The following is a 13775-nucleotide window of genomic DNA, read 5'->3' on the forward strand; positions in this document are numbered from 1 at the left end:
AGAATACTGTATTCACATTTAAACATTTATGATATATATTATTTGGGGATCACCATGTAGAAAACCTCAGTATTATTGACAGATATTCACGAATTGATTATAGTACCCTATCTCTAACAGGAAAACTACCTCCTCAGGGTTATAGAAAAGTTACAAAGATATAAAACTATTTGGCTGCTGAAAAAAAGCGTGTTGGAAAAAGTGAAGTAGACAAGAAGCCTGTTATGAAAAATATGCAAAGAAACCTATCAAAAATGAATTCTTTAGAAGTTACTGGGAAGTGATGCACATAAATCTCAAACTAAAATATTTGCAAATTAGATATCACTATCATTTTGATATTTTTAACTAGCTCCAATTGCTATTTTCCAAGATAAAATTTAATATAAAAGTGTTGAGCAATTTATGGCTGTGTATGTGTGTTTGTGAATATTCATCACAACATGGTTTGTAATAATGAAAAATTAGAAATAAACTTACTATCAATAAAAATTTAAATAACATTCCATTACTGGATGGAATTATACAGCTACTAAAAAAAAGTAAGGTTATTAATGTGTTCTGACTTAGGATAGTATTGAGTATCATTCACTTAAGAAGAATAGATATTATGTTCTTTGTATGGAGAATGTTCTATAACATAACAAATATTATTGATAAAAAAGTAATTTTCAAGCATTTGTATGACATTTCATGGTTTCATTAAAAATCAAAAGAGAGGTATAGAGAGAAGAAATACAAATAGGAGAAGTTTTTGTTAATCTTAGTTATTTCAGAAGAGGGATTATGAAGGATTTTCACTTCAAACATATTTCTGCAATATCTGAATTTTTTAATAATGACCCTGCATTTCACTTGTAAGCAGACAAATCCCAATAAAGTTAAATTCTAAAAATATAATTTAGAATACCTGCGAAAACTGCCTCACTTAATAACTTCATCTCCAGTTCACATTTTGTGGCTTCAGATTCTTCCTGGACAAAACTCTATGGAAAACACAAGGACAGATGGGTATGATTGTCAGTGTCTGCTTCAGCCCAGATTCACTCTTCACTCTCTTTCTGCTCCAGTTCCCACTCCAGAGGCCTGCCACCTTAATTCTAGGGCCCTGAACTGACACTTGCTCTGGCATAAAAACTGGACTTAATGACAGTAATTTAAAAATCAGTTAAAATGGGAGCACATCTCCATAGAACCTCATGAGGGCAGGAATTAGCCTGCTCAGACTCTCTGATGAGAACCCTCAACTATAAAATAGACTAGGAGGCAATGCAAGCTATGAAGTATTATTTATATTTGTATTTTGATTTTAGCCAAGTTTTAGATTTTGTTTGATCTTGGCAATCAGTTCTCTGATAGAGTAATTCCAAAGTCTGCGTTTGGGTAAGCCTCTCAAGGAAACCAAAGACACCGTGCGCCAAGTAATGTAAAAGATACTATAGCATAGTAAAATGAATATTACAATAGGAAGACATAAAATCTAGAATGTATATCTAAATCTGCCACTAACTTAGTTTTGCAACCTTGAACAAGACATTTAACCATTTGGGGCCTCAAATTCCTGCTCTAACAACATATTTGGTGCTTAACTGTGTGCCAGACACACAACACACCTTGCAAACAACCCTGAGAGGTGAGTATTATTTTCATTTTACAAAGAAAGAAAACCGAAGCTTAAGAAAACAACTGTTCTAAGAGTCAAATAAAATAATAGAAGTAAAGAATTTTGTACACAGTAAAGCACTAGAAAAATGCAGTGTTGTTATTGTAAAAAAATATATATATATGGTATATATATATACACGTATATATGTATATATATGTGTGTGTGTGTATGTGTGTGTGTGTGTGTGTGTGTGTGTATATATATATATATATATATATATATGGTATGTGTGCGCTAATATTTGCAAACTGGATGATATCCAGCAAACTTCATTTGACCCAAAATAGCATCTGTACTTCTAGAGCAATAGAAAAACCTTGTACCCAAATTCTAGTCAGAAGCTTAAAGCTAGTTAATCCCATCATGCCTCTCATCCTCAACCATCATACAAAGCCAAGTCCCCCTTAGTAAATTATCCTTTCCCTTATTGTCAGTGTATTGCTTTGTGTCTTCCTCTTGACCAGTTTCAACACTATGGCATTCTCTGCCAACCCTTTCCATTGCAACTCTGAAACTTCTCATTTACTAACTCACCCTTCAAAGAATTTTAATAGAGTGCCTAAATTGTACAGGCATTGTCAGATACTAGGAATAAACAACAAAAAAGACAAGGTCCCTGACTCAAGACGCTCCCAGTCTATTAAGGAAAACAGGTAAACAAATAGTTCTAATACAGCTTTGTGGGTGTTGTAGTAAAAGGTCAGGGGATCTACATAAGAGTACAAGGGAAGAACAATCAGTTCTGTGAGCAAAATATCCCTTGGATGGGTGAAGACAGGAAATACTATCCAAAGGTGGTAAAATTTGAACTAAATCTTGAAAGATAATTAAGTCTTCCCAAAAAATGGTGGGAGAGAATTCCAAGCATGAGTGAAGGCAGAAAGGCATGAAGCAAAACAGAGTTTCAAGTACCCCAAGTAGTCAAGTGAGGTTGGGGTGAGACATGCTAAGTGAGTGTAAGATGTGAAGCTGGAGAGATGCAGAGGCTAGAGTGTAGAGTTTAGATGCCACTCTAAAGACAAGAATTTCTCCTATGGGTAAAAGAGAGCCCACAAAAGACTTAGCAGGAAATTGACATGAAGAAATTTTCATTTGGAGAGACTATTCTGGTGGTCAGCTGATGAATGCACTGTTTAGTGAAGAGTGAGAGGATCAGAGCCTAACTAAAGGTAGAAGTAATTGGAGTCATCAGAAGGAGCATGTATGAGAGATGACACAGAGGTAAAATCAACATAACTTGGATGGTGACTTGATATAGAAGGCAAAGGACAGGTGAAGACTGATTTCCGGGTGTCTGGCTTAGGTAATAAGGTGGATGGTGATATGATTATCAGGAAAAGACAAGGAGGAAGGACAGGTTTGGGGGAAACATAATGAATTCAACTGTGGATATGTTGAATTTGAGGTGTCCATAGATATCCAGGTGGCTTTGGACATTATCTGTCATTAAAAAGCCAGTTGCATTTCCTTCTTACAGGAAGGATTATGATCATTAAAAATACCAAAGGTATGAGGCCAATAAGCAAGTCAGGCTTTTCAATTTACATCTTCAAAAAGTTGAGAATTCTTCAGAGTTTAGACCAAATTGGTTTCCAACCTTGTAGGAAAACTAAGAATTTAGATTTCTCGACACAACTTTCCCCTTGATAACCACAATACTGTAGCATGCAACAATAGGAATTTATCAGCTTTTCAATGAGACCTTGGCTTAACAGATACAGGAAATGACTTATAATATGGGAAGAACTTCATAGAACACTAGCAAAGTATTTTTCACTGCAACTTGATAAATGTGCAGATACTGTAATATGGAAATCTTTTTTAATATATATGTGATTTGAGTTTAATATAAAACAGTCTGATCATGAATAAGATCAGTGGAAACAGAATAGAGATTCCAGAAACAGATCTCATGATCCACTTGGGAATTTAGCATTTGGCATTTCAGATCAATAGGAAAAGCCTAGGTTCATATGGTACATGTTTTGAGACAGTTGGATAAGATCTGAAGTAAAATAAATTTAGATTCTTTTCACTTGACACCAAAATAAATTCCAGATGGATAAAAGATTTAAATGTAAAAACATAACTAACCCAATCAATAGCCACAAAAATCATGAAATTACTTGAAGAGAACATAGGAGACTGATATCAACAATTGTCAGTGAAGTAGATGATTTTGATATTGCACATCTCCAAAACATCAGCACTGAATACAAATTTGATAGACTGTCTAGAATTCTGTTGTCCCTCAAAATAGTATCTATGAGAAGAAAGTTCATTGACCTGAAATCCAATTTTTTCATCAAAAAGTGATTTAAATTTAGAGCTTTAGAATAAGTTGTTGGAATTGGTTCTTCATCAGCAATTAATGATGAATTTTGAAAATACAGCATCATTTGTTTCATTTTGTCTAGAAGCTAAGGCTGATTATCCTAAGTTTGCTGAGTTTATTCCTGTGGCTTTAATACCATCTGTAGGTCAATGGTTTCAAAACCTATGCTAGTGACACTCTTCAGGCCACCATCTGTGTACTACTCAACTCTAGAAGTGCAGTGCTCAACCTGCATGAGACATGCAGCTGTGTCTGACTTTCCTCAGAACTCCAGGTTCACATCTGCCTACCTGACATTTCCATTTGTGTGTCCCCAAAAGTACCATTCCCAAAATAAAACTCTTGTGTCACTGTCACTCTCAACTAGTTCGGCCCATTACTGTGCATCTCAGTAAATTGCACCACCATCTGCCTAGTTTCCCCAAATAAGAATTCAGCAGGATTGTTTATTTTACCTCCAAAACATATCCCAAACATATCCACCTTTCCACGTCTCTTACCACCGCCTTCAACCAAGCACCATTGCCTTTCATGTCTCCCCAGTGCTATTTAACCAGATGCTGGGCTTCTACTCTGGCCCCTCACAATAGTAGCCAGGATAACCTTTCAGAGCTAAAAATCAGATCATGCCACTCTCCCACTTACAACTCTTTAATGGTTTCCCATTGCATTTACAATAAAATCTTAACTTCTTACTCATGGCCTGTAAAGCCCTGCCTTCCTCTCTGATGTCATCACATGCCACTTTCCTCCTTGCCACCATACATCATACCACTGGCCTTCTTCCTGGTACTCATTTCTGTCTTATGGCCTTTGTAGTAATTGTACTCTCCGACTAGAATATTTTTACCTTATCACAGAGCTGATTCCTTCTAGTCTTTCTCAGCTTTAATAACTCATCATGTAAGCCTTCCCTAATCACCCAACCTTTCCTAACCTCCCAATGGGAATCACCATCAGTCACTCCCATAATCCTGTTTAATTCTGTGCCTGACGTTTATTACTATCTGCTGTTTTCCAGTTTTGATTATTTATTGTTGGTTTCTCGTGACTTGTATATACATCATGAGAGCAGGAATCACACTGGTCCTTTCACCACTGTCCTCTGAGGGCCAGAACAGCACCAGCATATGTAGATAGGCATTCAATAAATATTTGTTGAGTAAAGACATAAGCACCAGTTCCAGAGTATGACCATGAAAAGGGGTTGCTGAAGTAAATTTGTGGGAAGCTGAAGGCTGTGGAATGTTAATGCTCTATTTTTTACATGGGTTATTCTCATGGACTTTAAATTTATCCATGATGATACCAAGAAATCTCTAAGGATATTTCATGTCTTCATGCTTTCCCCCATAACCAGAATAATTTCCTTCTCCTCTAAACTCCTCCGTGCCTATCAAAAGATTTAGGGCAAATGTAACCTCATCAGAGAAGACTTTCATTCTACTCAAAATATTTTTCTTTTGGATTAAATTTGATCTCTTAACTCCCATCCATAATCTCTCTTGTTGCACATATGAGAATATATGGCAACCGTTACTCTCCTCCTCCACAAGATTGTTACTAGCTCATTGAAAAAAAATGATCATGTTGAATTTCTTGTGGAAGGTACCACTTAGTAAATGTTTTACATATACATCTCCTATTTATGTTAAATCTTGTATCTGTTTAGAGTATCTTAAAGACAAAGACCATTTTTAACTTGAACCTCACAAAGTTCAAAGATACCCTTGAGATCCTTAAAACATTTCTGAAAGTGATTATCATTCTAAAAAAACAAAATTTCTCATAAATGTGTAACATTTAAAATAGGCATTTATAAAAATTTTGTAAGATATATAAATTGGGAAGACAATATTACCCACTACCTATAATTTTAATATATTATCATTATTACACATTTAAATTAACTAAAATATGGTATTAAGAGCCCTCTAGTGGCAAAGTTCTTAATAGACCTATGAAAAAAGAATTTGGATCTTCTAAATCTAAGAGATTTAATTTTTTTTTAATTCTTTTAATTTTTTTTTTTTTTTTTTTTTTTTTTGAGAGAGAGAGAGAGAGAGCGCAAGCAGGGGTGGGGCAGAGAGAGAGACACACACACAGAATCTGAAGCAGCCTCCATCCGGGCTTTGAGCTGTCCCTGACCTGGGGCTCAAACCCACAAGCTGTGAGATCGTGACCTGAGCTGAAATCAGATGCTTAACTGATTGAGCCACCCAGGTACCCCTAAGGGATTTAATTTTCTAACAAGGTACTAAATACTCACTTGTGATCACAAATGACACACGACTCAGGTATTTTGGGTAATAAATTCCTGCATTATTACACTAATAATTTACCTTGCAATCAGCTTCTAAATTCATTAAAAAGATATGGGAACTATATTTATATTAAAATATGCCAACCTAAAATTTTAAAGGTAAATTGTTTACCCTAAATTAAAAAAAAAAAAAAAGTTGTAAAAATAACGAAATCTCTTCCTCTAAAACCAAAACAGTAAGTTTGCCTATTGATGTTGCAGGTAGTCCCTAATTTACACATATTCTTACATAAACACAGATACACAGATACGCACAAGTTAAATTTCATGAATTTACATGCCAGTTTAAAAAATTTAGAACATACTAGCCACACAAAGAAAAGTGTTGTGAATGACATTTAGGGTTATGATGGTCCCTATACTGCTGTGATTATAAAGGAATACAAACCTAACTGCCCTCCATAAATATTGCTTCAAATTCACTCTGAGTTCCAACTGGACTGCAAGGGGGCATGCTTCCTGAGGTGCTGTGGTGATGGAAGTGAAACCTTCTTATCACCACTTGTATTATGTCAGATCATTACAGGGATCAGAGATGCTGAGGGGAGGGTCCCAAGAATCTCTAGTGACAAGCGTGCATTTAACCATCCATTCATTCACTTATTTCTTCATTTATTCAATGAACATTTATTGAGCCCCTATCCTGTCTATATAAGAGGTTCTGTGCTTATGGTAAATACAAACTGTCAAGATATTCTTGTCCTCAAGATCATAATTTACCGTTTAAGGTAAGAATTCTAATAATCAGACATAGTAAGAATGGAGTAGAGACATCTAATTTAGCCTGAAGGGGAAAACCTTGTGGAGGTAAAATTTAAGGTAAGTTTTTAAAGATCAGGAACAGGTAGGTGAAGTGGATGAGGAAGATGAGTGGAAGAGAATTTCACAATGATAAAATAGCAAATGGGGCATCATCACAGAGGCTTATGAAATTTCTCCCTTTAAAACCAAAAAACGGAAATACACGGTTTCATTTTTTCTATTGGGAAAGTAATGTGTGTTCAGTACTTGCTTACTGGAAATTCAAATAACACAGAAGTGTAAAGAAAATAAAATATCACCGAAAACAGCACCATCTCACCTTTCTCACACTCCCCATTATTGGGTGACTAGGCTTCCAGATTCTTTTCTATGAATTAACAAATAAAATCCTCCCCCCTCACAAAAATCAGAATCCTATTGCAACTATGGTTTCTTAACTTGAATAAATATCTTAATAATACATTTTAGGTATCTTTCCACATAAAAGTAGGATAGGTTCTAGTTCAAGATGGTGATGTAGGAGAATCCCGAACCCGCTTCCTCCCACAGATACATCAAAACTACAGCTACATATGAAAGCTTCCTCTGGGACTGGGGGGATGCCCAAAACTAGCTGAGTGACTCCTACACATTGGCTGAATGAGAAAAAAAACCCACATCAAAGTGGGTAGAAAAGGCTGAGACATAATCTTTCCAGGAATGTCACCTTCACGCAGTGACCCACAATCAGGAGGGAATGCATAAATGCCATCGTCTCCTTGAGGACTGAAGTATTTGAACCCCAATTTTTGCACCGTAACTTTTAACGCCACAGATTGCACCCACACCTGGCACTTGAGAGACCAGCCCCTGAAACACCTACCTCTGACAGCTAGCGTTCATAAGACCCAGGAGGCTATAGCAAACTGAGTAACAGTTAAAAGGAACCTGTGTGGGGACTTACCTGCCCCAGGGCCCAGTGCGGAAGCAGCTGACTGAAAATCACCCAGGCTTTCTATGAAAGAGGCTTATTTGCTTATCTTAAAGCACAGGCCTGAGGGCAATGCATCTAATTTAACACACATCTAGGGGTCTACTGAATTACTCTTCAAAAACACAGGCCATTGGGCACCATCTCTGTGCTCTCTGCCTAGCTATCTAGCTCCACGTTCCAGTATCTCCTAGAAAGGAACCTGTAACCTTTTTCTGTGTATGATTTTTGCAGCTGCCACCCAGGGGACACCTCTAGATTGCCTGGCTCTGGTTACCAGTAGGGCTTACACACAAGGGTCCCACAAGACTATAATAAATGGAGAAAGGGTTCTTAACTAGCTACTATCCCCAGGGCACAGCAGAGAGCCAACAAACCCAGGAGCTTAGTCTTTTGTGAAAGAGGCCTATTAGCTTATCTTCATAGCTGTGGCCTGAGGGGCAGGCTTCTAATTAAACACACATCTTAGGGCCAACTGTAATCTTCCCCAGCAACTGCAGAGGGTAGTCTCTCTCTACTTTCTCTCCACTGCACTCGGCTTACTCTACTGCACCCTAGAACACCAGCATTTACCAGAGAGCTTGTACACAAGTCTGGTGCCCTGTATTTTGCATTTGGTGCCCTGGGTTTTGTGTCTGCTGCCCAGGGGGTGCCCCTTGATCATCTGGGTCTGGTGGTGAAAGGGGCTTGTATTCATGAGCATAAGGAAACATTGCAAAGAAAAAAATAGTTCTTAACTGGCTACCACCCCAGGGCTCAGCTCAGAGGGAACAGACAAAAATACCCTTCTCCCAGTATTTACTGAAAGGTGTATATTTGCATACTTTAAAAAGCCGCAGCCTGAAGGCCTGGCTTCCAATTAGCCTGAACCTAAGTGCTGACTGAGACTCTCCCCTTTGGGAAACTGATAGGTCTTGGCACATCCTCAACTACTGAGAGCCACTAAAACTAAAGTTGGCTGCTTGGACAATCACAAAAGATGCAGAGACAACCAGGAGCTAGGGCAGGCTTGAATGAAACATTTTATCTGCTACATGAGGACACTCCAAGATGGGGAGAGGTGGCTGTTCAGTGCATAGAAACCAACAATGAGATGTAAGGAAAATGAAGAAACAAAGGAGTATATTCCAAAGGAAAGAACAAGATAAAACCTCAGAAAAGACCTTAATGAAATGGAGATAAGTGGTTTATCTGATAAAGGTTCAAAATAATGGTCATAAAGATGCTCACCAAGCTTTTGAGCTTTTGAGAAGAATGGATGAACAAAGTGAGAATTTCAACCAAGGGACAGAAAATATGAGAGTGTCGAATAGAAATCACAGAGCTGAAGAATACAATAAGTGAATTGTATTCACAGTGGAATTCACCCAATCAGAGCAGAAAAAAGAGAGGGAGACAAAGTGGAGATAGCTTAAGAGACTTACGGACATGACACAAACCAACATTTACATTATAGGGGTCCCAGAAGGAGAAAAATGAAGTGGGTAGAAACATATTTGAAGGAATAATGGCTGAAAACCTCCTTACTCTAGGAAAGGAAACAGACATCCAGATCCAGGAAGCCTACAGAGTTCCAAAAGAGATGAACCCAAAGAGGCCCATACTAAGACACATTATAATTAAAGTGTCAAAAGTAAAAGACAAGGTGAGAACCTGAAAAGCAACAAGAGAAAAATATTTCATTACATACAAGGAAGCCCCCATAAAACAATCAGATTTTTTCAGCAGAAAATTTGCCGTCCAGAAGGGAATGTTACAATTTATTATGCTAAAAAGAAAAAAACTGCCAATTAAGAATACCTGGCAAAGTTGTCATTCAAAATTGAAGGACAGAGTTTTCCAGACAAGCAAAAGTTAAGAGTTCATCACCACTAGACCAGCCTTATAAGAAATGTTAAAGTGATAACTGATTCAAAGAAGACATCCAGATGGCTGACACATGAAAAGATACTCAACATCACTCATCATCAGAGAAATACAAATCAAAACCACAATGAGTTACCACCTCAGACCTGTCAGAATGGCTAAAATTAACATTTCAGGAAACAACGGACGTTGGTGAGGATGCTGAGAAAGGGGAACGCTTTTGTACTGTTGGTGGGAACGCAAACTGGTGGAGCCATGAACTGGTGGAAAACAGTATGGAGCTTCCTCAAAAAATTAAAAATAGAACTGTCCTACGATCCAGCAATCGCACTAGTAGGTATTTATCCAAAAGATACAAAAACGCTGATTTGAAGGGGCACATGCACCCCAGTGTTTATAGCAGCACTATATCAAAATAACCAAATTATGGAAAGAGCCCAAATGTCCATCAACTGATGAATGGACAGAGAAGATGTGGGGTGTGTGTGTGTGTGTGTGTACACACATGCACAATGGAATACTACTCGAAAATCAAAAAGAATAAAATCTTGCCATTTGCAACAACGTGGATAGAACTAGAGTGTATTATGCTAAGCATAATAAGTCAGGCAGAGAAAGAAAAGTATCATATGATTTCACTCATATGTGGAATCTGAAGACCCATCTATATAGATTCACTAAAGTGAATCTCTGAGTGAAGGGATGGAAAGAGATACCCGTGCAAAAGGAAACCAAAAGAAAAATAACACAGCTATACTTTTATCAGACAAAATAGACTTTAAGACAAAGACTAATAAGAGACAAAGGTCATTACATAATGATAAAGGGGTCACTCTAACAATAATATACACCACTTATAAATATTTGTGTATACAACATAGGAACACCTAAACAAAGAAACCAATTATTAACAGATCTAAAGGGAGAAATGGCAGCAATACAATACAGTAGGGGGCTTTAATTCCCCACTTTCACCAATGACTAGATCATTCAGACATAAACCAATGCCTTAAATGACATGTTAGACCAGATGAACTTAACAGACATATACAGGACATTCTATCCAAATACAACAGAGTACACATTCTTCTCCAGTGCACATGGAACATTCTCCAGTACAGATCATATGCTAGACCACAAAATAAGCCTGTATTTAAATTTAAATTTAGAGAAAATAAATTTAAGAAATTTAAAAAAACTACAATTATATTAAGCATCTTCTCCAGTCACAATGTTAAGAAACTAGAAATCAATTATAAGAAGAAAACTGGAAAATCCACAAATATGTGGAGATTAAACAGCATGTTACTGAACACCCAATGGGTCAAAGAAGAAATCAAATGAGAAATTTAAAAAAACATACCTTGAAACAAATAAAAATAGAAACACAACATACCAAAACCTATGAGATGCAACAAGAGCAGTTATAACAGAAAAGTTCATAGCAATAAACGCCTACATCATGAAACAAGAAAGATTCCAAATAAACAACCTAACTTTACACCTCAAGGCACTAGAAAAGGAACAAATGAAGCCCCAAATTAGAAGTAAATAACAAAGATCAGAACAGAAATAAATGAGACTAAGACAATAGAAAATATCAATAAAACTAAGAGCTGGTTTTTTAAAAAGATAAACAAAACAAATTGACAAAACTTTAGCTAGATTTACCAAGAAAAAAAGAGAACTCAGAATCAGAAATGAAAGAGGAGACATTATAACTGATACCACAAATATGAAGGATCATAAGAGACTACACTGAACAATTATACACCAATAAAATATACAACCCAGAAGCAATGGATATTCCTAGAAACATAAACCTGCCAAGACTGAATCCTGAAGAAATAGAAAATCTGAACAGATCAATTGCCAGTAAGGAAATTCAATAAACAAACAAACAAACAAACAAAAACTTCCTAACAAAAATTCAGGACCAGATGGCTTCACTGATGAGTTCTACCAAACATTTAAAGAATAATTAACATCAACCATTCTCAAAGTCTTTCCAACAACAGAGTAAAATGGAATATTTCCAAACTAATTTTATAAGGCCAGTATTACCCTGATACCAAAACCAGACAACAGCACCATAAGAAAATTACAGGCCAATAATCCTGATAAACATAGTTGCAAAAATCCTCAACAAAACATTAGCAAACTGAATTCAACAATACATTAAAGGGATCATACACAATGATTGAGTAGGATATATTACAGATTCAAGAATGGTTCAACATCCACAAATCAATCAATGTAATATAGCACATTAACAAAATGAAGGATAAAAATCATATGATTATCTCAGTAGATGCAGAAAAAGCATTTTAAAAAAATTTAACAGCCACTTTTTGTAAAAACTCTCAACAAAGTGGGTATAGAGGGAATGTACCTCAACATAATGAAGACCATATATGACAAGCCCACAAACATCATACCCAACACTGAAAAGCTGAAAGCTTTTTCTCTAAGATCAAGAATAACACAAGGATGCCCACTCTCACCACTTTTATTTAACATGGTATTAGAAGTCCTAGCCAGGGCAATTATTTCAAGCAAAAGAAGTAAGTCCTCCAAGTGGAAAGGAACACTATTTGCAGATGACATGATATTATATACAGGAAAACCCTGTTATATATAGAAAGACCCCTAAAGACTACACACAAAAAAACTGTTAGAACTTATCAACATATTCAGTAAAGCTGCAGGATACAAACTCAGTATACAAATATCCCTTGCATTTCGATACACTAAAAACAAATTATCAGAGAAATCAAGAAAATAATCCAATTACAATTCTATAAAAAAGAATAAAATATGAGGAATAAATTTAACTGAGGAGGCAAAAGACTTGTATACTGAAAACCATAAAACACTAATAAAAGAAATTAAAAACACAAATAAGGGGAAAGATATTCTATGCTTATGGATTGAAAGAATTAAAATTGTTAAAAAGTCCATACAGATACAGGTAGTCCAAAGCTATCTGCAGATTCAATGTGAAATCTATCAAAATTCCAATGGCATTACAAAAAAACAGTCCTAAAGTGTGTATGGAACCACAAAAGACCCTGAGTAACCAAGGCAATCTTGAGAAAGAGGAACAAAGCTGAGGCATCATATGTCCTAATTTCAAACTATATTATAAAGCTATAGTAATTAAAACAGTAACATATTGGCATAAAACAGACACATATATAAATGGAACAGAATAGAGAGACCAGAAGTAAACCCATGCATATTTGGTCAATTAATTTATGAAAAGGACCTGGGAATATACAATGAGAAAAGAACAGTCTCTTCAGTAAATGGTGCTGGGAAAACTGGACAGTCACATGCAAAAGAATGAAACTGGAGCACTTTACATCATACACAAAAATTATCTCAAAATGAACTAAAGACTTGAACCTAAGACCTGAAACCATAAAACTCCTAGAAGAAAACATAGGTGGTAAACTTGACATTGGTCTTGGTAACAATTTTTTGGATTTGACACCAAAGGCAAAAGCAACAAAAGCAAATATGAACAATTGGGATTACATCAAACTAAAAAGCTTCTGTAGAAACAATCAACAAAAAAAAGCAACCTACCAAATGGGAGAAAATATTTGCAAATCATGTATCTGATAAGGGGTTAATATCCAAAATACATGAAGAATCTATATAGTGCAATAGCAAGAAACAATCCAATACAAAAATGGGCAGAGGATCTCAATAGACTTTTTCCCAAAGAAGACCTCTAGGTACATGAAATAGACCAACAGGTACATAAAAAGGTATTCAACATCACTAACCATCAGAGAAATGCAAATCAAAACCACAGTGAAATATCACCTCTTACCTGTTAGTTATT

General features: G+C 36.1%; 1 protein-coding gene across 4 annotated transcripts in view; it reads right to left on the reverse strand.

Moving 5' to 3' along the window:
- DNAI7 (dynein axonemal intermediate chain 7) overlaps positions 1-13775 on the reverse strand; it is a 71510-nt gene that overhangs the window by 9595 nt on the left and 48140 nt on the right. For all 4 annotated transcript variants that reach the window (XM_049625193.1, XM_049625196.1, XM_049625192.1 and 1 more), the window contains one exon: positions 911-986. In XM_049625193.1, the coding sequence (XP_049481150.1) occupies positions 911-986 (76 nt within the window). The remainder of the gene's footprint in view (positions 1-910; positions 987-13775) is intronic.

Source organism: Panthera uncia, chromosome B4, assembly GCF_023721935.1.
Source record: "Panthera uncia isolate 11264 chromosome B4, Puncia_PCG_1.0, whole genome shotgun sequence".
In the NCBI taxonomy this organism is placed as follows: Eukaryota; Metazoa; Chordata; class Mammalia; order Carnivora; family Felidae; genus Panthera; species Panthera uncia.